Consider the following 26432-nt stretch of genomic DNA (forward strand, 5'->3'; position numbering starts at 1 on the left):
ATTTTTCTCACTGATAGTTAAAAAGATCACAAACTCAACAATTTTTATAATTGTGAACAAACAAACTCACATACCCCTCCAAAGGTATTCAGATACAGGACTATTTAAGAAACGATGCATTGCAGGAAGGGAAAGGACCAACTGTTGTCCCTTTGAAATGGAACATGCTCATGTCTTTTTAAGTCCTTAATATTAACACCCAGAGAGTCATTTTAACATCCCCAAACACTTGCTTAATTATCTATGAAGCATAAAGAGATTACAGATTTGTGTACAGAATAGTGTGTCTGCAAACAATCTACAGGGTTGGGCTGGAGGACAAAGAAAAATCTAGGAGAAAATGCCTAATACATAATACCTAAACAGCTCACAATTCTCTAACTTCCTCTCTTTATGATCTCCAACTCTCCATATTCTTAAAAAACACAATGTACACTCCTCTAATTTGCATCTTTACTAGATGCCCTAAGTGTGAGTATGTGAGCAAACCCCTGAAAATAAAGCCTAGAGGCAAAGGCAATCGTTTTGCTCATCTGGCTCACAGATGGGTCAGTGGTATGCAAAGGGAAGGTTTTAATGAAGAGGAATATATTTAGATTAGTTCTTTCCCTTCCTTTATGAAATGCTATTTCAAAACATGGTCTAGTACTTAAATCAATTGTCCAGTCATGACAACAAGTTTTGTCTTCTTATTTCTGCCATGAGGGAAAATGGTTCAGTTAAGACACAACTATGATCCAGATTCTTAAAACTGTGGGTAGCAGTGTTCTGCTTGCTGCCTTCAAGAGATATGCCTCTCCCACAAACAATCCTACTGGAAGTCTGTATCACAGTTACCACCATCCATTGTGCACAGCCTTAAACAAAAGAGGAACTCCTCCCTTTCTCAACTATTCTGGAAAGAAATCTTACTGTAAGCAAATCACACACTGATCAGGGGAAGTTAACAAAATGTTCTTGTCTCTTTCATAAAGAAAATAAATAAACCTATAAACACAGTATTTTTCTTAAGAGTTTTGACCTTACAAATTGAGTTTGTCAACTTACAAAATCTGTAGACTGGAAAGTCCCTTGAAGGCACAATCAGCAATGTAATTTACTTTGTTGTTTCCAATGTACAGTCCAACCAGCACGCTTAAACCAATGAAGCTTGAATCATCTAACCTTGTTAATTGATTGAATGTCAAATCTCTGCAAATTTAAGGGGGGAAAAAAGCATTTTAATGTTCATGCCTCAGTACTTATTTAACTTCCTTCAACCCATATGAATTTTCAGGGGGGAAGCACTGGTTTTCCCCTGATGATTATCACAGAACTCACTACACGACTTCTGACCACACAGGATTTTGCGCTGTTTCGAACAATACACAAATTACTGCAGAATTAATTTCTCTCATTTGAAAACTACTGTGTTGTGGCTTTAGTACAACTGCTACAGTGAAATGGAGCAATCTCAGTTAACTTCCAACTTCTCTCAACAAGATATAACTGTCTTATACAGCAAAGTTGTAGTCATCCTGGAAACTTTGCTATGAAAAATTCTCAGATCAGAGCTAAAAGGCTCATGTTTTGGCATGTACCCGGCTTTTGAAACTGGAAGAGAATAAAGGTACTCACAGTTCACTAAGTTTTTGGCAAAATTCCCAGGCATCAGGACTGATCCTGCTGATGGCATTTTGGCTGAGATGGAGTTGCTGCAGCATCAGTAAGCCATAAAGCCAGCCTTTGGTTACCTCTGTTAAGTTGTTATGGTCCAGCTGCCTACAAACATCCACAAACAGAAAAAGACATAAGGTTCAGAAACTCAGCAGCATGCATGCTATGCCACAGGTCCACCTCTGACCTCACCACACTGGCTAGATAGCTGGATCCTCTATTTAAATATAGAGTTGTATGCGTGCATTTAAAATGTCCTGTTCGACACATTCACTACTGGCTGCTTGCTCCTTTTCAGACCACAACAAAACAATTTAATTTAAAAATGCCTTTAAATTTTACCACACAATTCTAATCATTTTGTGCAAATCTACTTAATATGTTATCAGCAGAACCTACCAGCAAAAGTTTGATACTTACAAGACTTCCATGTTGGTCAAACCCCAGAAAGCACCATCCATGAGCCTCGTAACCCCATTTCTCTGCAGTTTTAATGATTTCAAAGCAGGAAGTCCTTGGAAAGTGAGCCCATCTATTTTTTTTATTTTGTTGCGATTCAGCTCCCTGCATCAATAGAATTTACAGTTACAGCACAGTAATTTTACCTACATGCCAACAATCTTTCTTCTCTCTCTGGAATCAACTTTATTTAAACATTTTTCTTGCACATGAAACAAAGACAAGAAGTAATAAAAGTCAAATATTTTACTGTAACACATTATGTTCAACCATGTTAATACTGTTCTGCCTTTCTGATACTGAGAACAAGTACTTGGTAGTTCCTTGATTTTCAGACTTAAAGAATCCCTGTAGACCTAGAATGCCTAGGTTAATCCTGTTCCCAAATTCAAAACTGAGAGCAGTGTTTATCCAGCAGTAGAGCTGTTAAGGCTGGTTTGTAATTGTAATCAATAAACAGTCAACAAAAAGTTAAAATTTTAGTTGTGATAACTAGACAAAATTTAACATCCTGGGTGATCTCTTTCTGTATCTGTAGCCAAGTACTCATTATACCTCTCCCTCCTCCACAACCAGTTACACATAATGCCTTCCCTCTTTCTCCAGTGGTCTTGGCACTCACTCTTCTGCCACTACACTCACCCTGTGCAGGTCAGAAACTGGGAGCAATGTGTATCCTGTGAGGTAGATGTAGGGCATAACTAGCTGGAGGGCAAGATGCAGTGACAGGATTAGACAATACTACCAAAAGGTAGTAAAAAGAGTGATCATCTGCCCCTTCAGGGAAGTCTTAGGTTTATTAAGACTCCTAAGTCTCCTTCCAAAACTTATTTCCTCATGTAAAGTAAAGGTCTAAATAATCTTCTCCCCATAGTTATACCATCATTATTTTTCAGAGTCACAACCCTGTAAGAATTCAGCTCGTCTCTTATGGCAGTCTGACACAAAATCTACCTGATAACAGACCTGAGGGAGAGCCCTACTTCTTATACTGTATTTAAATATGAATAAAAAGTGAAGAACATTCAGTAAGAACAGGCTTTAGTTCTTCTCTATTCTTCTTTGAATACTTCCAGGTGATAACACAAATTTTTAGCCTTCCTTGCAGATAAGCTACCTAACATAACTCAGTCAGCATAGTGACTATGAACAAAGGGAACATTTTTAGGCAAGGATATAACCAACATTCAAAATTTAAGGTGACTCTGAAGATCACAAAGTCTACCAAGATCATTAACAAATCCTGAACTTTGCAGAACTGTTCTCATTCTCTTCTACTGAGCCCGGAATAAAACTGTTCCAGAACTTGTATACAGAAGAAACACAGTTACTCTTTCCCAAAGTGTCAAGCACTCTAATATTTCAGTGTTCTTATAACCTATCACTTTCAAGGCTAACCTAAGAGACTTTTTAAATTTTAACTCCCGACTATGTGATATAGAAAGTAATTATCCAGGATTTGACAAAGTGCAACCCATTCTCTTGTCCATTTTCTGCACTTTCTAAGTCTTCCAATTACAACAAACCCCCCAGTCTCTTTCATATAACTTTATTATTTATTTGGTAAAATATTTACAGACAGTACTGTATTAGTAAAGCTGAAGGTCTATTTTTCAAGCATATTGCTTATTGTCATGCCATCTGAAAGCAAATAAATGTCCTTCATTCTGCTGTGAAAGCAAAAAGTAAATGACTGCTGCAGTGAACTATATGTTTACTTTACTTACTATTTTCCTCATGTTTTTTTACAGAAATATTGCTACTACCCCTTTTCCAGTCTTTTTTTAACTTTTAATAGGCAAACACAATTTTAAACACAAAGACTGTTCACATCTCACCAACATATAAGACTAGTTTTGTTCAGTACAACGCTGCAGTTAGTAAGGGTTGTAGTAATATGTTTTCTCTGTCTGTCTCACTCTGCCTCTGGTTAAATTAAAGGCTAAAGTTCAAGCACTGCCAGTGCTTTGGAAAACCTGAAAACAATTAGTCAATTGTAGGTTACACTTACAGGTGCTGCAGATGGGACAGTTTAAACATCTTTTGAGGAATTGCTGAAATTTTGTTCCTGTTCAGTTTCAATACTTGAAGTGTGGTAGACAAATTGTCAAAGGTACCAGGCTCCATAGAGGTTATTCGGTTACTGTTAATATACCTGTTGAAACAATGTCTAGAAGGTTAAATTTACAGTTATTTAATAAATTCTTAACACCAAGTAGTGAAACACAAAACTCTTGTGGTGCTTAGTCATTTATAAATGGAATTTTTTCATATTAATTAAAGCTCTTGACAGCTTTTTCTAGAGTCAAACAGTATTTCACCACCACCATTTTACTCTGCCAGAGTGTGGTAATGGAAGAAGATAGTATATAGCAATCCTGTTCCTTTTTTATTAGTCAATATATCTGGCATTCCAATATTCCGGAATAAGAATTAAAGTGAATTCACAAGAAGTCTATCAAGCTCCATATAAATACAAACTGGCCTATCCATGGGGAACTTAAATTCATTCTATCACATAATTATTTCTCTCAAGAGACACATCTATGTGTTTCATTGCAAGATAATGGCCTTAGCTTTTTTTTAAGGAATTAAAACATCTCACTTTAACAACTCATATATTCAAGTTAGTAGCTTATGTTAAACTAGACAGGTAGGAATATTAATGTCATTCCAATTAAAATAAGATTTAGTACCTTAATAAACAGCTGCCAATCTAAATTATCCAATGAGATTTTTGAAAGTAACCTCAAAGAAACAATTTTACTTACAGATACTTGAGTTGTAATGATGGAAATGATGAAATTTTTAGCTCCGATATGTTGTTGTTGCTCAAGTCCAAAGTTTCTAGACTCTGAAATGGCTTCAGATGTTCAGACAAAATGTTGGCAATCTTGTTACTCGTCCTGAAGTTTAAGGGCAGTAGGCAAAAGACTGTCATGTCTAGAGTAAACACATCTTAACTACACAACTCAGGCAAATATTAGTTCTTAATTCTCCTATTCAAAAATAATTTTGAATTACAAAAAAGTAATAAATTATGTTCTCGAGGCAAAATATTAATCCAAAATCACAAACTGGAATAGTCTAAATAAATAAATATAATTAAAATATAATTCCATGAAATGAAAAAAAAAAAAAGCAATGTAATCAAATTACTGCAATTCATGGGTTTTAAAAAGAGATGCAAAACTCTATAATCACCTATTTCTGAACAGTAGAAATATCTGGCACTTGCATGGAACAGTATGCCACAGTATTTGCAATGAAATAAGGTTAGAGATGTTTTCTATTTTAAGCAAATTAACATCACAGTAGCTAAACACAGTGCTTGGGGTTTTTTGAAAACTTCCTTGGCACAGAAGTCCAACTGAATTTCCAGAAAAAAACACAGAGCTAGATTATAAAGGATGGATGAACCAAATAATACTCTGGCCAAATCATACACCACACATCAGCAGCATTATTGCTCAGAGCTACCACTACATAGGTGAAAGCAGATCACAACCAATTAAACAAATGAAACCTGAAATAATTCTTGTTACCTTGTAAGTTCAAGTCAGTTCTAGCTGTGGTACATTCTACACCTTGTTTGATAATTACCAAGATTTAGGAGCTTTTCTCAGATCCTAGAGATTGCAGGCAAAAGCAATTTCAGTAAAAACTATCAACAAGAATATTAATTCTGGAAGGTGTTTACTGGAAATACTTGCTCTGGATCAAATAGTAATCCACACATTAGGGAATGGACAACTCTCGTGTATTCAAGGGGTGTGGGGGAACTACTGCTCAAGACAAAAAAGTCCTAACTCACAAACTGAACCAGAAGTGAGATTAATGGGCTTTCTGACCACATAAGGGAATGGGTAAGGGATCCGGCAGCCCCTCCAATGGTGAGCTTGTATCATGTTTCATTCCTTAGGCTGTCTGGTATAGATACACTACATTTTTAAACTCTTAGCTGAAAGTATTTATAATAAATGGAAACAAATTACTTTAATAAAAAACAACAACAAACACCATCACCGTGTGTCACTTCCACCGGCCAAATAAGAATGTGAGTTAGATAACATAACAGGTCATAGAGCCTTGCCTTTATGCATTAGTTTGTTTACAAGGTAATTACTAACAAGGTATTAAAACTGCCAATTACTTGAGTGATGAATAAAATTTTCCTTGCAGTAAAAGTATGCTCCAGCAGAAGCCAGCAATTTCCTGAACTGCCCACCTCCTAAATTGCAGTGTGAAAGTGTTCAGTTATAAGACGGCTTGCACAGTACTGTCTTTGTGTCAGCATTGCTCCATAAAACAGAAATTCCTCACAACTGGCAGGATAATAGCCCCTGTATTACAAACTTTAGTTGGACCTAATGGAACCGAATAAAAATCTTACACCATCTTCAGAGTACCACTTAAACCAACTGGCAAATTACCTGGCACAGACCAAGTTACAACAAAAACAACCGAACAAAAAACCCGCAGCTTGTTTGCTTCAGGAACATTTTTCTTTTTTGGAGATGCTAAGGCCATACTGAGGAGTGACGAGCAACTTTTTTTGTGCACTAAAACTGCACTACACATCGGAGTCCCAGTCCATCTCACAATCAAAATCAAACCATCCCTCATTGCACCTTTCTGCTTCATCGTATTTGTAGAATTTACTCAGTTGCAAAATTAGGTTCACTCCCTATTGTTCCAACACACTAGTCCAGTTTCTCTTCAAAAGAACCTAAGTATAATAATTCACACCTGGAAGATTATTCAGCATTGAAGATATCCAAACATTTCTACTTTAAGACCCAACTTTATTTAAAATGAGAAAGTTTAACTCTAATTTGATTGTTCCTCATAATCATCACTTAAGCAAATTGAAAAGAACAGTCTATCACCCTCCTCATAACTGCCAAATCATCATCAAAATTAGTCAAGAAGAACATGTTTGAAAACATAAGCCTATCTAATGGTCAAGACAGAACCAAAGAACATGAGTGTAGACACAATGACATAAATGTTTTTTCACTGAGAGGAGGGTGGGGGTAAGAAAACTCAAAAGAAAATCTTTCCTGTGAGATGGTACTATTGCTATATTCAGACAAAAGGAGCTGCATACACTCCATTGGTTTAATTTCACAGACCTTCAAGGCAACATGAGAGAAACAGAGATTCCCTGCAACAAGAAAACCAGTACATCTAGTTTGCCCAGAAACGAACCTGCAGCAATTTGATAACAATTTCTTCATGTGAAAGGACCAGCAACATGCTGCAGCTTCCTTACAACTTCTCCTGTTACAGCTAAAGCAGCGGGAGCACCAAGGAATGCAGATAAACCCACCAAAACTATCTACATGAATTTGAACATGCCTTATGCAATTTGAGTGCCTACACCCTGACTTGCAGCAAAAAACCCACAAACCAACGACAATGAGTGCATACAGCCTGATTTAATAACTTTTACATAAGCCTGTGTGAAAACCAGCTTAAGAGAGAATACCAGTTTTTCATTATGGGTATGAGAAACCTTAGCTTTCCTTCTCAACATTCATGACTTTAAACGTATGAATAGGCCAGAAATCCTGTAACAGCCCTCTTAATCCTGATATTAAGATTCATTCTGTACAACCAGCTCCAAGGTATCTGACACAATGACTTGTACTTTCTTTACTCTGGGGAAATACAAAGCAGGTCAGAAACTTCTGTATCCATTTTGTTGAGCATCTAGTTAACGCCTTTCAGATATAAAAGCTCTTAAATGCTGAAACATCCCCCCCTCCCCAGTTTTTAAAGATATGAGATAGTCATACTGTCTCTTGATAAAGATTGTCAGTATGAAATGTTTTCTACCCAAGAAAAATATCCACGTAAGCTTCATGGTCCTTATGAGTTGTAACTCATCATGCACACTGTAACACGGAAAATGCAGGGTAGGAACAAATTAGGACCTGAAGTCCTGTCTTTTGTTTCTCTTTGAAATCTCAGCACAAAAAACCACTCCTGCACTTCCAGTATAACATTTTCTTCCAGCTGTATCCTGATCTGCAGTGTTTTGAAAACTTTGTTGGATCTCACCCTACTATCCTGACAAGGAGTATGTGTAGGAGCCTGGAGGTGGAGCAACCTAGTAAAAAACAAGTTGTATAGAGAGACAACTTTGGAGAAGAGTCCATGCAGCCTGTTCTGCATAACTGTTAGATGTAAAGTAACTGTCGTAACATATGTGTATATCTGGACTAACACAGTACCTCCTGTCCATCAACTAAGCCCTGAGAAGCAGACTAATCTGAATCACAAAAAGGCAAATTAAACCACAGTGGAAAACAGAAGTGAAGAGGAAAACAGGAAAACAGGAGTGAAGAGGGAAAAAAAAAGCCTTCTGCTAGGACTGGATGCATCTTTTTGACCCGTGCTGAGGCCAACACACGTGGATGCATAGTCTGACCAGATTAGAGCTTTTGGAGGCAGCCGTATCAGAGTCCTTACAAAACCAACATGATTGTCCACATCTGAGCACGTTCTGGGCGGTCTCCATTGTGTGCCACTACAATTCACAGCCTCCTTTTAAATTTTTCTGGGTTTTTCACCTGTTCTTCCCATCACTCACTAGCTGACATCATATCCATATAGCTGGCATATTCTTTTTTGCAGTCCCCCTCTGCCGCTCCCAAACTCCTTTGAGAGCAATGAGGTAAACATACTGTGTGGAAGAAAACTGAAGCAAAAAGAAAAAAAAATTATATTAAATACAAAGGATCAACACTGTAATTGGAAGTGCTAGAAGATACATACCTTGTCGCTTTTAGGGTAAGACTGGACAACTTTAAGGAAGTCTTATCAGAAGAGCCTCAGTAACTACTACTTCAAGAAGAGCAAAAATATTATTTTTTTTCTTCAATTTCTATTCATTTGAATATTGGGCAACATTGTAATGAAAAATTACCTTATTTAAAATACTGAAATTTTAGTTTTAAGCTGAACACTACCCTTACAAAAAAAAACAGCCTCTGATATGAATGGGACTACATGCTCTTCTCACCATTAAGATACCCAACTGGACTGAATTAGGCAAGTCTGGGGTTTCTTTTTAATATTTGCAAGTGTTAGTCATAGAAGTATTGCAAGTGAAACTTTTTCTCCAAGACAAAGTCAGCAGAAATAGAGCCAAGATTCTGGCTCACTTCCAGTTTACTGGTAGGTTTACAAGTCTGATGCCTCTCTCACACACGAGCTTCTTGCCTTCCTTGCGGCAAGCAGCTGTTCCTTCTTTTGAAGGTCCCCTTCATTCCATGATCCATGCCTCTCATTCCTCTTTAAAGCCAGATGTCAGAAAGACTCTTTATATTTCATGTTTTTAATATTACACAGGCATAACAGAAAATGAAAACTCAGAACTCTGTAGGCTACTGATACCCTGTCCAAAACTTAAAACCAAAGGTTTATTGATTCCCAAATCAAACATAAACTGGGAAAGGCGAAAGATGCAGACTGAAACAACTCTGTGATCAGATACGTTTTCCTCAGCAAAAAGAAGAAAGAGACAAATCCAAACTTTCAAACACATGATACTTCCATAACAATTCTCTTCTGATTCCAGTCATAGTGCCAATATGCAACTAATTAAGTTTTCCTTCCAAATTCTCTTCTTAATACCCTGATGTCTGTTTCCAATTCAGTTTTCTGGCTTTTCCAAAATAATCACAAGTTACTTAGCATGTGATAGGCAAATGAATGCGCAAATTCATCCTTTTATTTTAACAACTGTAAACAAAAGCAATGCAAGAACTGACAACAGGAATAATAGTCCATTTTGGCAAGATCTGACAACAGGAATAATAGCCCATTGCAGACTTGGTGAGCTGTGTGACAGTTAGTTAATGCTAAAATCTTGGAAAATTTAAAACATGACCTAGATAAAACCAGCATAGTGCCTTCCAGTATTACAAATCATTTTTCTAATCTAATGTACAGAGCTCCTAAGTAAACCTACTGTATGTATAGAGTTCCCAAGTAACACCTATTTTTTACTATTACAGAGCAACCCTCCCTTTTAGAGGGTGCAGACCAAAGTCTAGGCAGTTTAGACTGCAAACCCCTCTAGATGTACCCCTAACTTCAATCATTCAAGGTGAGCAATGTTTTCCATCCACTTCTCTTCCACTCAAGGCACAAGTGATTTCACTGCTCTACTACAATCACCACCACCACCAATTCTCTAAAATATAATCCAAACACTTACGCCTGACTTCTCAATTTCATTTTCACTTCTCTCATTTTCCACATCATATGCCCTACTCCTCTGTAAAATTCCTACCACTCTTCCATTCTGTCATATCAGAACAGTTTTCTCTAATTTGTAGTCCACTACTATTCTAATTCACCTTTTCCTTTACCACTCTGATCAGAAAATCATGACATATTTATCCACTGCAAATAGCTCATAAAATCTGGATTCTTTTCCATTCTCATTGCAAAAGCATTAATCTAGGCTCTCACTCAATCTTTGCTACAACAAACTCTGGGTTTCTATGTACTTCTTCTCTTTCCTATCATTCAGCCTAAATCACTGTCATAAAAATTGAGTTTCCATGTCTGTAAGTCTGACTAAGTCAGGTTTCTTTTCAAATTCTTTCATTTACTTCCTCTTAAGTCTCCACACCAAATGTCAATGACTGCAAGAACTAATTCCAGTAAGTTCCTCACTCTAGCTTTTTGCTCACAACTTCAGACCAAGTCACACATGGTTTACCACTACTCTTAGTTTTGGGACATTCTCCAAGTAGCCTTATGCCTGAAGCCCAGTCTGGCATTCCTCTACCCCTTCTTTCAATCCTTCTTCAAAACAAACTCTTCCAGGCAGCATCCAAATCTTAATCCTTCCCATAATAAAGTGGTAGCTGAAGAGATGACAAGGATGTAAAATATTTGACCAATGTTTTCTTCATACTGGGATCCAGACTCCAGTTTAGTACGCTAGCTTTATAAACAAACAATACCACTTTCTCTAGCAAGCACAGGAGGGAAAGGCATTCACTCCTACTGAATGTAAGCTTTCATATTCAGGAGTTTCATCTAAACATCTTTCTTGTGACTGCAGCTTTCTAACTGCATACTGAGACAGTGTTCTCCTGGATTTTACACACAGCTTTCACTCCCAGACCACTGTGAGATGACAAAGAGGCAAACTTCTCAGACCTATCCTTCTGTCCTCACTGAAAGCCTTTCACAGGGGTTTAAGTTACTGCCACAAAATGCGAACTATCACTCTGATTTTCAAACTGTCAGCTGGGACAAACGCATGATTTGAGTGTTTGCTTCAATTAGTTGAATTTTATTTCTCAATATGACTATATGAAGCCTGACCTGGGATGCCCATTATCACATAACATACATAAATACACTTTTCCACATTTTAAACAGAAAGGGACAAAAAATACTAAAAAAAAAAAATCCCTTCAAAAGAGTAGAAGGGATTAATTGCCACTTTTCTTCAGTAACTACGTTTGTGCATAAAGATAAATAATCAGGCTAATTTTGTAGTGGCTGATCAGAAAGCTAAATTTAAAACTGAAATAGTTTTTCTTACTATGAAAACTTGTGACCTGCGCAGTCACCTAGGACTGGCTACTTTGCAATATCTACTTTTGTCCTGTTTTTATCTCCTGACCTTTTTTGTTAGTACTTTTTGTTCATTTTCCATTTTAAACATCCAGGATACAAGACACATCTTCAAAGCCAGTAAATTTAAATTCAGCACATATTGACAGAAAGACATTACAAACTAAAGGCTGTAGAAAACCTTCAGAGAAGTGGCTTGTGGATTCTGTTCATCATCTAACAAACACACGGCCACATTTCAAAAAACTGCCTCAATTTTGGCAGCACTTTTAAGTATCTCAGAACTCAAAAGTGAACGGTCCCTGCCTTAAAGGCTTCCTGTACCGATAGAGTTGGATGATTCCCCTAGCACAGCAGAGAACCTCTACCATGTCACATTTTCGTTATGTCTCTCATAAACAGAACATTTCACATTCTAAAAAAAAAAGTGAAACAGGAACCTAATATAAAACACACACTAATGTAAGACTTGAAAAACATTCCTGAACTGTGAATCATTCATGCACCCTTTAACTTCCACACCACGACTTTCACATTTTTCTCTCTGGCTTTACTATGACCAAGTATTTGTGTTCTAGACTAACATGATCAGTCCTTACAATATAACAACTTGAATCACCTACACCATATGCTCTAGTGCCTTTAAATAAAGTATCTCCTATTCAATAAAATGTAGAATTACAAGTCTATTTAAAACACTTCATTCTTGAAAACTAGTCTAATGTTAGAATTTCACTATATGCACTAAAGACTTGGACATGTACAGCTCTTCTAATCCCTACTGACTACAACTGCATTACTACAGAACACATCCTGGATGTGGGTAATGAGAAACATGGGGGCTTTAATACTAGTTCTACACATACGTTTTGATAAGAACAATAAATTCTAGTTGGAGAGACGGAATACTTCAATACTCAAAGCTGTTCTGTCTCTTCATAGTCACTGCTACCTTCCATTTTTCACAGTACTCAAAGATACAGTGTACTGATGATGTTGGACAGTGTCTACAACTATGTATTTTTTTTAAATTCTGCAAGTAAAAGTAGCATGGGTTTCTTATTTAAACTGTATATCCTTAAACAAAATCTTACATAACATTGCTGAATTTGCAAATCAGTCTCTTCCTTACAAAGAACTAGTAACATTAAAAGCAGTTAACATTTTCGGAAGAATTTTAAAGTAAAACCCCTATGCAAATAGTATTGGTAGGTAAACACCAAACAGGACTTCCAGACAAGGCTATTGTACTTACACTATTTGGTTTCAATCTGTTTCTAGATTTTTCCCCTAGGTCCAAAACTACAACTGCTATAGACCTGAAAGGCAGTATTAGTTTTCTTCTCATATGTCAAGATCACTGGTTCAGGAAGATTTTTAGGATAAATAGGAAAGAGCTGGTACACCTTGGATAAGCAATGTCATTAGAATGGAAACAATACTCAGAACTTTCACCTGTTCTCCTGGAATGAGAGCATTAGTGCCCATTTTTGTACCTGATACAAAAGCAATCCAACTATCTTGGAACAGTAAAAAATAAACTTTTTTTTTCTCCAAGAAATGAATAATTCTCAACTACAAAAATTTAAAGAAATTCTCCATTAATTTAACTGTTTTTACATTTACTTCAGGAATGCAAACTAGAAAACTTCTAACTTCTAGGGATAAATAAATACACTTACATTACTATGTGTGGTATCTGTATATTATACCTGTAGTAAGCAGTTGTTAAATTCAATACTCTCCTCAAAAGCTTATGTTACCAGCACATGGGGGAACTGACCTCCTGGCTGGAGCTACTTTGCTGACAATCTCTGGCAAATACCCAAACTTTCCTCTTACTGCCTTAATATACTGCTCTCTTCATGCCTTCTCTTACAGACAGACACTTGACCTATGCCTCCTGACCAGATATACCCCAAACTACCACCCATGTAGCTCACAGTAGTATCCAGATTCCCAGGAGGCTCACAAGCTCTAACAAGATATATACTCATCACATGAATAAAATCATAGATACATCTCCAGCCATATAAGCAGTGTGCCTGAATATCCTTGTATATCTCCCAGGGTGGTGGTGAGGGGGTGTGCCTGTCTGATACTTTTCATTCCCAAGATGCTCAACCCTCAACTGACATTGGTAAAAACAAAATGTTAGCATTACTGTTTCATGTTACAGACAGACTGGGACCATGAGACTGGGATCATCTCCTACTCTGGGTATGTTTATCCTGAATAATTCATTAGTATGTAAATATCTCATTTAGATAAAATACCAGCTAGATAGCTAGAAATGAGGTAGCTCCAGAAATGGAAACTGGACTAACATGATAATCCACCCATGCTTGTTTATATCTTCCAAAGAATTCCGACATTCATGACTGTGTGGGGATACCTGCACTACTTATGGGGACATACCAGCAGTGTAATTTCCTCTGCAGGGCAAGAAAATTCTTGCAGAACAGGTAAAATTCTAAGGCTCCCCAGCCCAGTGAGAATTCTTCACAAGTAAAAGAAAAAATCTTGTAATAGAGCTTCTTCAATAATGAAGATATTGGCAAGAAAAGAGAGTATCACTTCTACAGCATTCCTTGAAGATTCCTTGGAAAAAAACCAGCTGGCTTTTCAAGTGACAGTAATGAACCAACTGATAAATATGTCGTAAGAAGTGCAATCAAGTCTAGAAGACAATCACCCTCTTTTCTGCCATCATTTGAAAGCCAGAACAAAGACTCAACATGGAAACAGTGGTTCGCTTTGGAAAGGCTTCACAACCTCCTTTCTTATAAAAGTATAAAATCCTGGAGAAAGTCATCAGATGTTTCTCTGAAGAGTGATTCTTAAACTTATATTCTTATTGTTCCATATGACTTAAGTCATGACTTCACATGACTTAAGATACATTAAATCAATTCGATTCAATCCCTTCAAATAACATCCACCACAGAAAAACCAAATGCACATATTTTTTCACTTCTAAAAAAAAGTATTAGATTATTTGTTCATTTATGATATCACAATACCATATCTATTTTTATGCCAAACAGCTGTATGTTTATTTCTCTTTATTTATACTATTTTCTATGAAATCAAATTTAAGATCTTTACATAAATAATATCCAACCAGTAACAACAGGAGGCTCAGGGGAGACCTTACTGCTCTCTAAAAATTTCACCATGGTAAAGGTTGTGAAGCACTGTAACAGGCTGCAAAGGGAAACGGATTAAGCCACCATCTCTGGAAGTACTTACAAGATGTGCATATGTGGCTTTTACAGACATGGTTTAGTGGTGGCCTTGACAGTGCTGAATTAATGGTTGGACTTGATGATATTAAAGGTCTTTTTCAACTTAAATGATTCTATGATTCTACTCTAGGTTTTAAAGAAAAGTCGTGCAAAAGAAACAAGATGATTTTTTTTTTTTGGCCAATACAATACAACTCTAATTTTATGTTCTATGTTCATCTGTTTTGATACAGAACAATTACCTTAATTTGTAGATTGGAATTTGTAAGTTAACACAAAACATTAAAGTAATTATTTCTGCCATATTAAACTCCAGGAATCTCTGCCGTAGTTGTCGAATAGGTATTAAATCTCAGCTGTAGCACAGTTACATTCAGTAATCTCCTTATCCACACACAGAATTAGAATGAAAACAAGCTAACACCCACCCAGAGCAACTTTAACTACATTAGTAGTGTGATAAAAGCTTTCAGAAAATACTTTTTTTTTCTTTCAAGTGTTAGCATATACAGAGCATAGCACAGATCTAACAAAGATTTTTCCATGTTTGACTGCCTGAGTAAATGTCCCAAACCAGGGACATAAGAATATGAAACAAACAACTCAACAGTAACTGACAGTTATTTCTTCTCTCAGAGGAATACCAAAATTTTTGCACAGCTGCAAAAGAATGATTTTAGCTTCCTCTAAACAACAATTGTTGAGTTTCCATGAGACAGAGAAATGCACAATTCAGAAAAAAAGCAAGACTATATAAACCACTTTATTATGCTAATATTTCTACCCTTGTGGTAAAAAGGACCTTAGCAAGTTGGTAAATATATATAAGAGAAATAAAATTTTTAGATCAATTAGATGCTTGAACTACAGAATGCTATGCCAGTGTAAAAGTAATGCCAATGCTACTGCAAAATAAAATATGTGCTTTAATTCAACAGTTATTTGTCAGACACTATCTGCTTTTTCTTTTATTCTTTTCTGATTCTGATCTGTAAGAAACCACATCAGTATCAAATGTCACTTAGTTCTTATTCAAACAGAACAGCCCAGACACAGCGGCTGCACCAGCTGACTTGGCTGACCTAGGCCTAAAGTAAAAACAAACCCCTATAAATCACCAGATGTAAGCAATTGAATAGTGATCAATTTAATTAACTGAACAGCTTTCCAAAGTTTATTGTATTGTTTTAACCCTTCAGGATTCTTCAAGGAAGGTAACTTGCAATTTGTATTCAAGGACAGGATTTGGCCAGAGGGCTACATATTATTAGCTTTAGACACTGTAGATTCCCACTGATAAAACGCAAATCGCACACATGCAAACCAGATCTTTTTTTTCTAATAGTATGATAGTAACTACTTTTCTACACCTTCCTTCAACTGTTTATTGAAACTAAATCAGAGAAAAGAAATCCAACTAATTTATCGTTAAAACATCAGGAATAAAATTTCCTTTAAAATCAACCTTTTTGGTTATGGGCCCTATATGCCTTTTACAACTTCATACTCGTATTACAAATGAATACCAAGCAACCTACTAATTTCTTTCATGAAAAGCAATGAACATGGACACAATCATGTGTCACAATTTTAGATATTAACTGCAGTAAAAAAAAAAAAAAAGTGCCACACTTAAAAATGGGCTCAAAAATAAATTTTCAAGACATTGGCAAAACATCTTCTAACCTAGATACTTGTTCTGAAGGTGCATCTCATGGGGATTTCCCTGTATTGTCCAGTGAAATTAATGGAATTCTGCCATGATTTAACACATCAGGATCTCAGCCAAGATGCATAATGACAGAATGTAAGTCTTGTTTTAAAGAAAGCACTGTACAAGTTAGTGTAACATTTACAGATGCTTGTACAGTGCCTAGCACAACAGGACTGAGGCTTCTGGGTACTACCACAACATAATTTATTCTAATGCAGTCTTTGTATTTCAGAAGCACAAAAACTACAAGGATTAAGCTCAATTATACACATTTTAAAGAACTACTAAATAATATGACATAATCAACTTCCTAACCACAAGCTGCTCTATTTCCAATTATTTTACTTTAATCTCTGTAATGCACATATTTCCATGAACCCTGTAGAGTTAGTTCCACTAATCAGGGACAAGAGTAAGATCTACTTACAAAGACAGAAGAGTTATATTTGCCGAGACTGGTCCCAGATCTGGAATTATCTCCAGTTCATTGTTGTTCAACTTCCTATTAATATTACAAAAGGGAGAGTTAACTTTGATGTTAATCAGAAGTAGGTACATTGGACTTGCTAAACTGCTGAACTGTGTCACCTCAAAATTAAAAAATAATACCAGTTTCACTTAATGTAAAATATGCGAACAGCAAGCATCTTTGTTGTTCAAGCAACCATTCCTAGCGAAATAACTATACAATTAGCATACACAAACACAGGTTGGGTATTTTTGGTTGGGGTTTATGTTTTGGTATGGTTTTTAATTAAGACAAATTAACTTACACTTCCTGAAGACTATGAAGGTGATCCAAGATACTGGTCTTGATTGAAGATAATTTGTTGTGACTTAAGTCCCTATGAGGTTACAAAAATAAACACCCTGTCAGTTTTGCCCTACAATATCAGGTAAAGAAGTGAAATTTCAATTCAAATTATGTTCTCACTTGACTCCAAGTACATAAAGAGATTTTTTTAATTAGCAAAATTAGAATAGAAACTCATTTGCTTACACAACGTATAAATATACAAATACAAATACCCTGATCACTGCTAGCAGTGTCAAAGAAATTCCTAGTATCTCTGAACAACATAGAATTGTTCATTGTAATGTTCACAGGACCCATCTTAAGATTTTGACTCAGATACACCAACAACCCCTCTCCCACAGCCCCTCACAATAAAAAATATGGCTATAACAACCTCTTGGTTATTTCAACAAGTAAAACTCAAAAAACAATAGTCATTGCAGTCTCATTCCTTGGTTAATCATAGTATTTCACTCTTCTCACCCATGTTTCAAAAGCAATGCACAGCTCACAAATACACAATGAAGACTGCCCATAATGGCAGTTGTATTTTCATGCTTCCACAAAATTCTGGATACTATTCCCACATAACCAAATTTAACAGAGATCTTAAAAAATAGAAGAAAACAGACATTGCAAGGGCAAATTCTGAGTTTTAAGATGTCTGTATACTGGTGCTATTAATACCACACTTAATTACCCTTGAAGTAGCTTAAACACTTAGCTTGTGCCATGTCAAAGATACCAGTATATATTGATGCAGCTTATAAGCAATCGTTAACTCTTTTGCAGCATTTGCTACCGAACAAGCCAGGTACTAAAAATGCAACACTTCTTGACCACAAGAAATACGTTTCCTCACAGTACCATGTATCTTTACCCTCTCAAACATTTGACATCATACAAGAGTCCTAATAAATTTTTGCTGTAGCCTCAGAAGTACTGGAAACATAACAGAAATAGAGTAACCATAAAGTAGAAGACAGAAAAGCTAACTGCAGAAACTCAAACCTGCACATCTCTAAACCTCTGCACAAGTGGTACAGACTCACAACTTATCTTGTAAGCTTGACTAGCTCTGTGGAAGGCCTCCCCATTCTCAGTCACTCATCCACCAAAACATGCACTTTTCTGTTCCCCTACTACAGATTATCACTACCTCACCAGCAACTATCCAGGCATCTGCAAGCATTTGTTCCAAGTTAAAATACTGCATTTATCCAAGCCAGCTAACAAAAATGACATTATTTTAATGAGTTCTTAAATTCACTCCAGTGAGTGTAATGCAGACATATAAAGAAATTAATCAGCGCATCTCAGCAGTGAGCTGTAGTATCGGGTAAAGGGTGCTTTAAAAAGCACCCTTTTGAAAAAAATTGCTCACACTCCACAATACTTTTCACCACACTAATTAAGCACTTAAGAGTCATCCACCAAACCTGGGGTCCTCATCAAGCCACACAAGCACAAAGTGTCATTTCAAGTTGAATCTATGAGGAAACTACATGATTCCTCACTTTTTCTGGGTAAGATGACTCAGTAGAGTCATCTGTGCTGAGCATGCCAAACACAGGCCTGACTGCCATGGACGTGTTTACTCTCCATCCACAGTTCCTGAAGTCAAGAAAGCTGATGAACAGCATATCCCTGCTGCACACAGACCAGAGATGGCTTAAACGAAGTCAAGTTCAGGGTCTGTGCTAGGCATTCTGCTCTGTGACTAAGCCCTGAAAACCCACAGATCCAGAGAACTCCAGTTTCCCTGCTTCCATGATTACACAACCTCAGACACAGGCGTAATTCTGCAACTCAGCCAGGCACCTAGGCTTCCTTAGCAGAACATGTGAATAGTAAAACTCTGTTTTAGATTCTCCCAACTGACTTGTTCCATGTTGCCAGGACAGTTTAATTTGTCACTTTTGTCCTCTCCTACAGTTGGCAGTTAAAAAAATCCCTCAGTAATAATAAAAATTAAGTATAGAAAATAATCCCAGGCATGTATGGGTATTATGAGGGGTACCACCAGTACTCAGCTGTAAGGTGTGCTCTGAGCCAGCCAACTGGACCAGGCCCAGGGAGCTGCTTGAGCTGTGGCAGCTCAGCAAGAGCCTTGTTCAGAGCCACAGGCAGGGAAAAGAGATATGCTGTGTTTCCCAAGCCAGGACTGCACAGGGCAGAGCTGCAGGTGTGAATAGTATTTTCCAGAACAAAAGAAGGGGCTGAGGGCTGGGGGAGAGCCACCTACAGGAGGGGAATACATTCCACCACCTTCAGGTGGCCACAGAGGGGATGTTTTCAGAGACTCCACTCCGGACTCAAGCACCTAATATATATCTGTGCCTTGATTTTCAGGTGTCTAAAGCCCTACAGATTTTCCTCCTAACAATGGAAAACCAATACAGTGTCAATGTTTTCAAAAGGCCACTAATTTTAGATCCACCATTATGATTCTAAGTTCTCCTGTATATTGGGTTAACCACACTAATGTCAGAGGACTGCAACTTTCACTGCTTAAAGATCTAGTGCAAACATTCTCCAGGCCATACACTGGAGAAAAATCCCTTTGTTTAACATCTGAAGGCATTAGCTGTACAGATTTGAAATTCTCACACTGCATTCTTAAGTGTAAATACTGAAGAAGTATGCTGCTACAAAAATCTAGACAGCAATCTAACTTGGTCCTTAAAGGCAGAGTAGAGACAGTTTTTGCTCTTAAACTTAATTCAATATTTGGCTTTGGTCTGTAGGGATTATAAGAACTATGCAAATAAACAGCCAAAATTCAGTCAAGTTATGGCTGTTAGTGCCTAAAATGTTACTGTTGTTCACGCTTCAGACAAGACTTAGGAATCAGTAATTATTTCAACAAAGAGCTTTCAACATTAGTGCTAAAAACCTGCATTTTTTCATTTCACCTAAAAATTCTGCAAAAGGTTTGTTTAAGGCAAGTTTGCCTAAAGGACCTACCAGACAGTAACAGACGTGAGTAGATTTGTTCTGCTGGAGTTAAAACAAGTTAAAAAAAAAAAATCTGGCAGAGTCCTTAAACTATAAAAATCCTGCAATTACAACCACTGCTGTGCATGATCACCACACTGGAGCCAGACACTTTCACTCATAGCTCAAGCTCACATCCATCTGGAGTCTATCAAGGCAACCATGAGCGTAACTAACACTAGGTTTCAAACGACTTTTTTTGGTGTTTGTTTTTAACACTAAAGATACATTCACATTTTCCAAGTAGCACCTACTTTAAAAAATACATACATAAGAATTTCTTATGCCTGGTTTACTTACACCAGGTTGTCAAACACAAGATGAAAAAAAAAAAAAATCCCAAAGCAAAAAACCAACAAAAAATGCCTAACCCTTCAGACAATACTGAAATGCCTGTTTCATATAGTATATATGCTTGTCTACCAATAGTTGCAAAAAATACGTATTATAAATAACTTATTAACATGACTTCAGTACCACTGGCATAGGAAACTTCAAGAAAATTCCGTAAAAAAGCCTTGCAAGTTACATTTTAAGTTCAATCAGACTAGTTGGAAGTGAACCAAGAGTTAAAATATTTGCCTTTTACTAATAATCTAAGTGAAGCTTAAGCCTGTAGAAGTTTTTCAAACTTTTAAGCACTGGATTGGCACAATTTTTTAAAATATAAAAATCCAACATCCCAGTTGCAAAGCCGAAAGTTTATTTCAGTCCAATCATTTCTCACCATACCTTAAAACATGTACAAAGAAAAAGTTGGAAAATTAAATTCTATTTTTCCTTCACAGAAATGGAACTGACATTGTTCAAACATTATTACTATGTGTTTTCCATTTCTGAATTTTCCTTGTATGTTAAAACCAAATTACAAGAGGGGAGAAAATTCCCTCTGTGATTACTTTTGTTACTAGAATTTCAAAAGTCATAGAAGACAGAACAGAACACACTCTGAAAACAGTCAGAAATCAGATACATATTAAGAAATTCTTTACAGCAGTAGTAAGCATATATACCTGTTCTTCACCTCGCATTTCTAATAGAAGTGATTGGACATTTTTCCTCCATTATGTTTTTATGACCATTTTTTGTAACTCACAAGTCCCAGCATTAGCTGAAACTTAATTCTGAACATCAAAACTGAAAGGAAACCTAATGCATTGAGGGAGAAGGCAAGTGCCTCTTCACACATTTTACAGATATAACTTTTAGACTCTAACTTAATTTACAACACTTAGTCACAATTATCATCTTCTTCCTTAGAGAACTCAGAAACCTGAGCCCCAAGTCAAATTTTAAAATGCAAATCCAGCAACAGTTCCTTAATCAGTCCCACTGGGGCCTATAGAGCTGCTAATTCAGCAGAAATCAGCAGAGCTGAAAAACAAAAAGCCAGGCTGTAGCTGTTTTAAGACACTGATCCAAAGTGACTCATAAATCAGCTTGCTATGTTCAAGCTTTAGTCTGGAAAATATTGAAAAACAGCTGTGAAAACCACACAGGTTTTTTTTCTGGCAATTCTGGTAGAGAACTAGAGGATTTATAAAATGTAAATACTAAAGATGTAATACAAACACAAGTGAAAACCATTTTTCAGACTTTCCCTCCTGCCCCACGGACAGTTCTAGCATTCCTGAGTGAACCTGGGAAAGGGTACTGCAGTGCCAATGGGAGTTTGCACACATGGAGGACTCTGGCCAGTGCTCAACACTATTCCTCCTCCACCAGCTCTAACAACTTCACATTCTTGCATTATCAGGATACACATCCTGGAATTAAATGGAAATCCAACTTCAAAACTATCTGTACACAAAGCCATTATAAGTATTTATCAGTTTTCAGCAGACTGTTACCTCTCATGAAGGCAAGGTAATAGAAGGCACCTTTAGCTAAAAGCACAGTGAAGTTGGCAATTATAGCCTGTTTACACTCTATGAAGACACTTCCATACAACCAGTATTCACACACCTGCCACGAAGTAGAAGGGAACATGGGTTCATTTTTTCCCCTCTTTGTCCATTCTGAGGTCACTCTTATTTTATTTCAGCAGGGAATGTGAACAAAACAGGCACAAAAGCATGCAGCAAGAGCTTCAAAAACCTGCTCTCTGTATGGGTGAGTACAGATGGGCAAAGGAAGATGTAAAGCCTAATATGGGCCTAGACCTTCCCAGGCATAAAAGCTTCCACTCTCCTGCTTGGGGGTCTCACCAGTGTATGTTAAGAACGTGGTAAAAAAAGCTGTTGTTTTTTCAAGACGACTGCAAAACTTGCAATTAAACTACTAGCCTTTGGCTACACCCACTATAGTTTCATGGAAAACATAGACATATAGCAATAAAATTCATAATCAGTCTTTTACAATTTGTAATGTGCAGTTTCTTGCAACAGTAATCCAAACTAGTCAAACCTTTTTTGCGTATGCAAAGCTGAATGCATTAATTATCAAATTGCACAATCCCAGGTCCAAGTACTGTGGCAGCTGGAGGTAACAGACAACACACTCTTCCTTGCTCTTATTAAGAGGGGAAGGAAGAAAGAGCTGGGTACTTCTAAGGCATTTGTCACAAACAAAAGAAATATTTACACAAAAGTGGCCAGACCACATGGTTTGGTGACACCTCCAAAGATGTACTTCTGCGAGTTTAAAAGCAAGTGACACAGCTGTCCAATGACTAATCACAGCAGGGTTTCTTACAACAGACCAAAGCTTATTTATACAAGCGGAACTTATTTTCTCACACTTTTAAAGGAATGTGCACTTACATAAGGGCAATTTACACTACCAAGGGAATTCTAATTAGAAAAATGTCCCTTGTGCTAACAAAAAAAGCTCTGCAATGTGTTTTATTGTCTCTCGGGAACATAAGTGGAAAAAACAAATTTGGATTACTGCTAATGAAAAATGCTTTTTAAAGCAACTCTAAAAAAATGAAAAGTTCTGTGATTATCCCCTTTTTATTCACCACAGCTGAATTTTAACAGCATTTATGTATGCTAAGCTACGAAATTAAACTATAAAGCTTACATTCTATCTAAACAAAATCCTTGGGTTTTGTCAGAAAACTTAAGTGGGCATATGTAAACAGTTCAAAAAACTAAGACAAATGAAATGTACTAGAAAGCAAAACTAGGTGCTGAATGTAAAGCAGATGCAGTAGTAGATCTGTAAGTTTCAATCACATAAGGAAAAAAAAAAAAAAAAGTTTCATTCCCCTCACACTTTCGTATACCAGTCCTGGAAATATTCAACTCCCAGACTGTGTTCAGTTCCATATGGTGCCAATACAGCCATCCACATTTCATGAGTAAAGCAGCATGACCCCCAGACGAGGCAATTGAACAGAATTAGCCACAACTAATTGAAAGTCTTCCTGTTTACTTTAAAGCCCTTATCTCGATCTGCTTTGAAAATGTAATAGAAAATTAATACGACTAATATAGACGATCTTTCAGTGACAAGCGATTAAAAACAAATGTTAAGAAGTCCCTCGTTCATTTTCAAGCTTTTAGAAAGGTGACCTAATTTATGCTTTTTTCTATAAAAGTTTATCACTGAAAGTAACTTTTCCTCAGCTGACACTTGAGTTGGCGCTGCCCTGGGTTCGGCCACTGCGCGGCACCGGGCCGAGCGGGCTCGCACCATCGCCAGCGCCAAAACTACCCCGGAATGAAGAGCTGCACGAAGAAAACCGATAGGAGCTTTCCCAACACCGATCAGTGCTAACGTGATGATTACTGTACGCTGTCCAACAAAGTCAACAGAACTTTTTCCTCGCCCTCTCCGCCACTGAGCAGCGCTCCCGGGCCCACTTCAGCCGGGCGCTTATCGCCACCTCCTTCGCGGCCGCAGCCTGCCCCAAGGAACGCTGTCCCGCTGCGGCCGCCGGCGCCTCTCCGCGCCCCATGACAGCTCGGCCGCAGCCCCAGCGCTGCCCGCTCCCGCACCTCGCTGCCGCCACCGCACCCGCGGTCCCTTCAAAGCTCGCCCGCCCGCCCGCGGCCCCGGGGGCAGAAGATGGCGGGCGGACGCAGAGCGGTGCCCCCAGCCCGCCACGATGCCCGCCTCCCCGATACTCACAGCTGCACCGCCCCCCGGGGCAGCCGCTCGGGCAGCCGGCTCCACTCCAGGCGGCTGCAGGCGACGAGGTGCCCAGCGCAGCGGCAGGGCGCGGGGCAGCGGGCGGCGGCGGGGCGGCCGCCCAGCAGCAGCGGCAGCAGAAGCAGCGCCGGGAGGACGGCGAGCGCCGAGCGGGACCGGCGGAGCATGGCGGGCTCGGAGCCGCTGCCCGCGCTCCCGTCCCTGGCGTTCCCCCCACTGACGGAGCCGAGCGCGGCACGACCTCCTGCTTCTCAGCGCGGGTGGCGGCTGCCGCTCATGCCCCGGAGCGACCGCTGAGAGGGGAAGGCGATGGAAGACGGGTGTGTAGAAAAAAGTAAAGACAAGAAAGCGGGAGGGGACCGCAGCGCCGCCACCGCCGCCAGCCACTCCGCAAACTTTCCGCCACCTCAGCCCGCCTCCGCGCGGCCGGGGGAGCCCCAAGCACGGCCCGCCCCGCCGCAGCCCCCTCCCCGTGCCATGTGACAGCCGCCGCCGGGCGCCGCGGGGCTGGGGGGCGCGAAGGTGGGCCAGGGCGCGGGTGGGCCGGCGTCGTGTCCCACTGCTGCCAAGCCTTGGAGGTGGCACCCCCGGGCCCCCGCCTCGCAGCACGGCGGGCGCTGCTATGGGATTTTGCTGCCCTCCTCGGCCTCTCCATGGGCGGGCGGGCGGGAGCGGGCCCTGTGTGCCCTGAGCGTCACCCACCACGCCCGGGCCGAGGTGAGAAGGCACGGGCACCATGGCCGTACTCGCGCGGGGTTCCTCTTTGCCATCACACAAGGTAGCTTGTGTCGTGGTAATCCAGAAGCTGCTCCAGAGGCCCCGGGCTTCCCAGCCAAGCCTGGGGTCACTGGCATGTAAAAGGTGAGGTGAGGTTAACTCCTGCCTTCCGGGTCCTTCATGGCTAGTCCAGACACCGTAATTAAGCCCATTAAGTTCCCCACAGGATCCTGGCTCCAAAGGTTCAGGGAAGTGGGCAGGACATACAGATTCCACATGTCTGAGGTAATCGATGTAATTTAAGTAAATACCTATTGTTCAAGTTCCATATGTAAGCGCGGACCCTGCAACGGATTCAATTACTGAAGGCTTCACACCCCCCTACTCTGCAGGAGCAGCCGCCATCAAATTGCTCATGAACACTGCTTTCCCTCCCACCTTTATATGTGCACCTGAAAGATGGCAGACATCTTAGACACTGTGAACTTGGAGCCTCAAGAAGTATGACAGCTCCAGTATCAAGATTTCTAAGGCTGAAACTTTGTCCCGGTTTTTTTTGTTTCCACGTATATCTCATGATACAGGGATTTTTGTGAAAGAAAACTACATTTTAGCCAGGAGTCATGAGTTTGCAAGCCAAACTGTCAAGTCCTAAGTAACTACAAACATTCATGTGCCACTGTCAACATGACTGTTTCAGATGCATAGGGTGTGCAGAGCACTGCAATGTTTTGTCAGCTTGTGCTCCATTGACCACTGGTGTTCCTTAAGGAAATTACCATGGGAAAACAAACAAACAAATGCTGCAGGAACACACTTTTTTTCTACATATAAAAGCAAGCAAACAAGCAAAAGAACAAAATAAAGGACAGAAATGACTTAGCATGTCTTTACAAGTTATTTTTTTATTTAAAGTGAATGAAAGCTATCCTGGTACCATTGGCATGTCAGTATTGCAGTTTCTTTTCCAGTCTTCCTTTGGAAAACATTAGGATGACATTAGATCAACAAAGCCTGTGAAACACTTAGCTGTTCTAAACAGACAGCAGGACAGTGCTCAATTTGGATTTTTGAAGCTATCCATGATTAGTCTGTACCTGTTTCCATGGAAGTCAGTGGGAAAGCTGCTTTTCTCAAG

General features: G+C 38.8%; 1 protein-coding gene and 1 long non-coding RNA gene across 5 annotated transcripts in view; one reads left to right on the forward strand and one right to left on the reverse strand.

The window, feature by feature from the left end:
* Positions 1–25623, reverse strand: part of LRIG3 (leucine rich repeats and immunoglobulin like domains 3) — a 38456-nt gene extending 12833 nt beyond the window's left edge. The window contains exons 1-8 of one of the 4 annotated variants that reach the window (XM_068190076.1): positions 25606–25623; positions 17460–17531; positions 17114–17188; positions 4887–5021; positions 4127–4270; positions 2077–2220; positions 1618–1761; positions 1048–1191 (exon numbers count right to left, since the gene is read on the reverse strand). In XM_068190076.1, the coding sequence (XP_068046177.1) occupies positions 1048–1191; positions 1618–1761; positions 2077–2220; positions 4127–4242 (548 nt within the window). In that variant the 5' untranslated portion in view covers positions 4243–4270; positions 4887–5021; positions 17114–17188; positions 17460–17531; positions 25606–25623. Of the gene's footprint in view, positions 1–1047; positions 1192–1617; positions 1762–2076; positions 2221–4126; positions 4286–4886; positions 5022–17113; positions 17189–17459; positions 17532–24556; positions 24889–25279; positions 25432–25605 lie in introns of those variants that run through there. The other 3 variants (XM_068190075.1, XM_068190074.1, XM_068190073.1) reach the window with 3 other exon arrangements.
* Positions 25308–26174, forward strand: LOC137473943 (uncharacterized). The gene is made up of 2 exons (XR_010999073.1): positions 25308–25438; positions 25521–26174. It is a non-coding gene; the product is annotated as an uncharacterized lncRNA (long non-coding RNA).
* Positions 26175–26432: the final 258 nt, after the last annotated feature.

This window comes from Anomalospiza imberbis, chromosome 5 (assembly GCF_031753505.1).
Source record: "Anomalospiza imberbis isolate Cuckoo-Finch-1a 21T00152 chromosome 5, ASM3175350v1, whole genome shotgun sequence".
In the NCBI taxonomy this organism is placed as follows: domain Eukaryota; kingdom Metazoa; phylum Chordata; class Aves; order Passeriformes; family Viduidae; genus Anomalospiza; species Anomalospiza imberbis.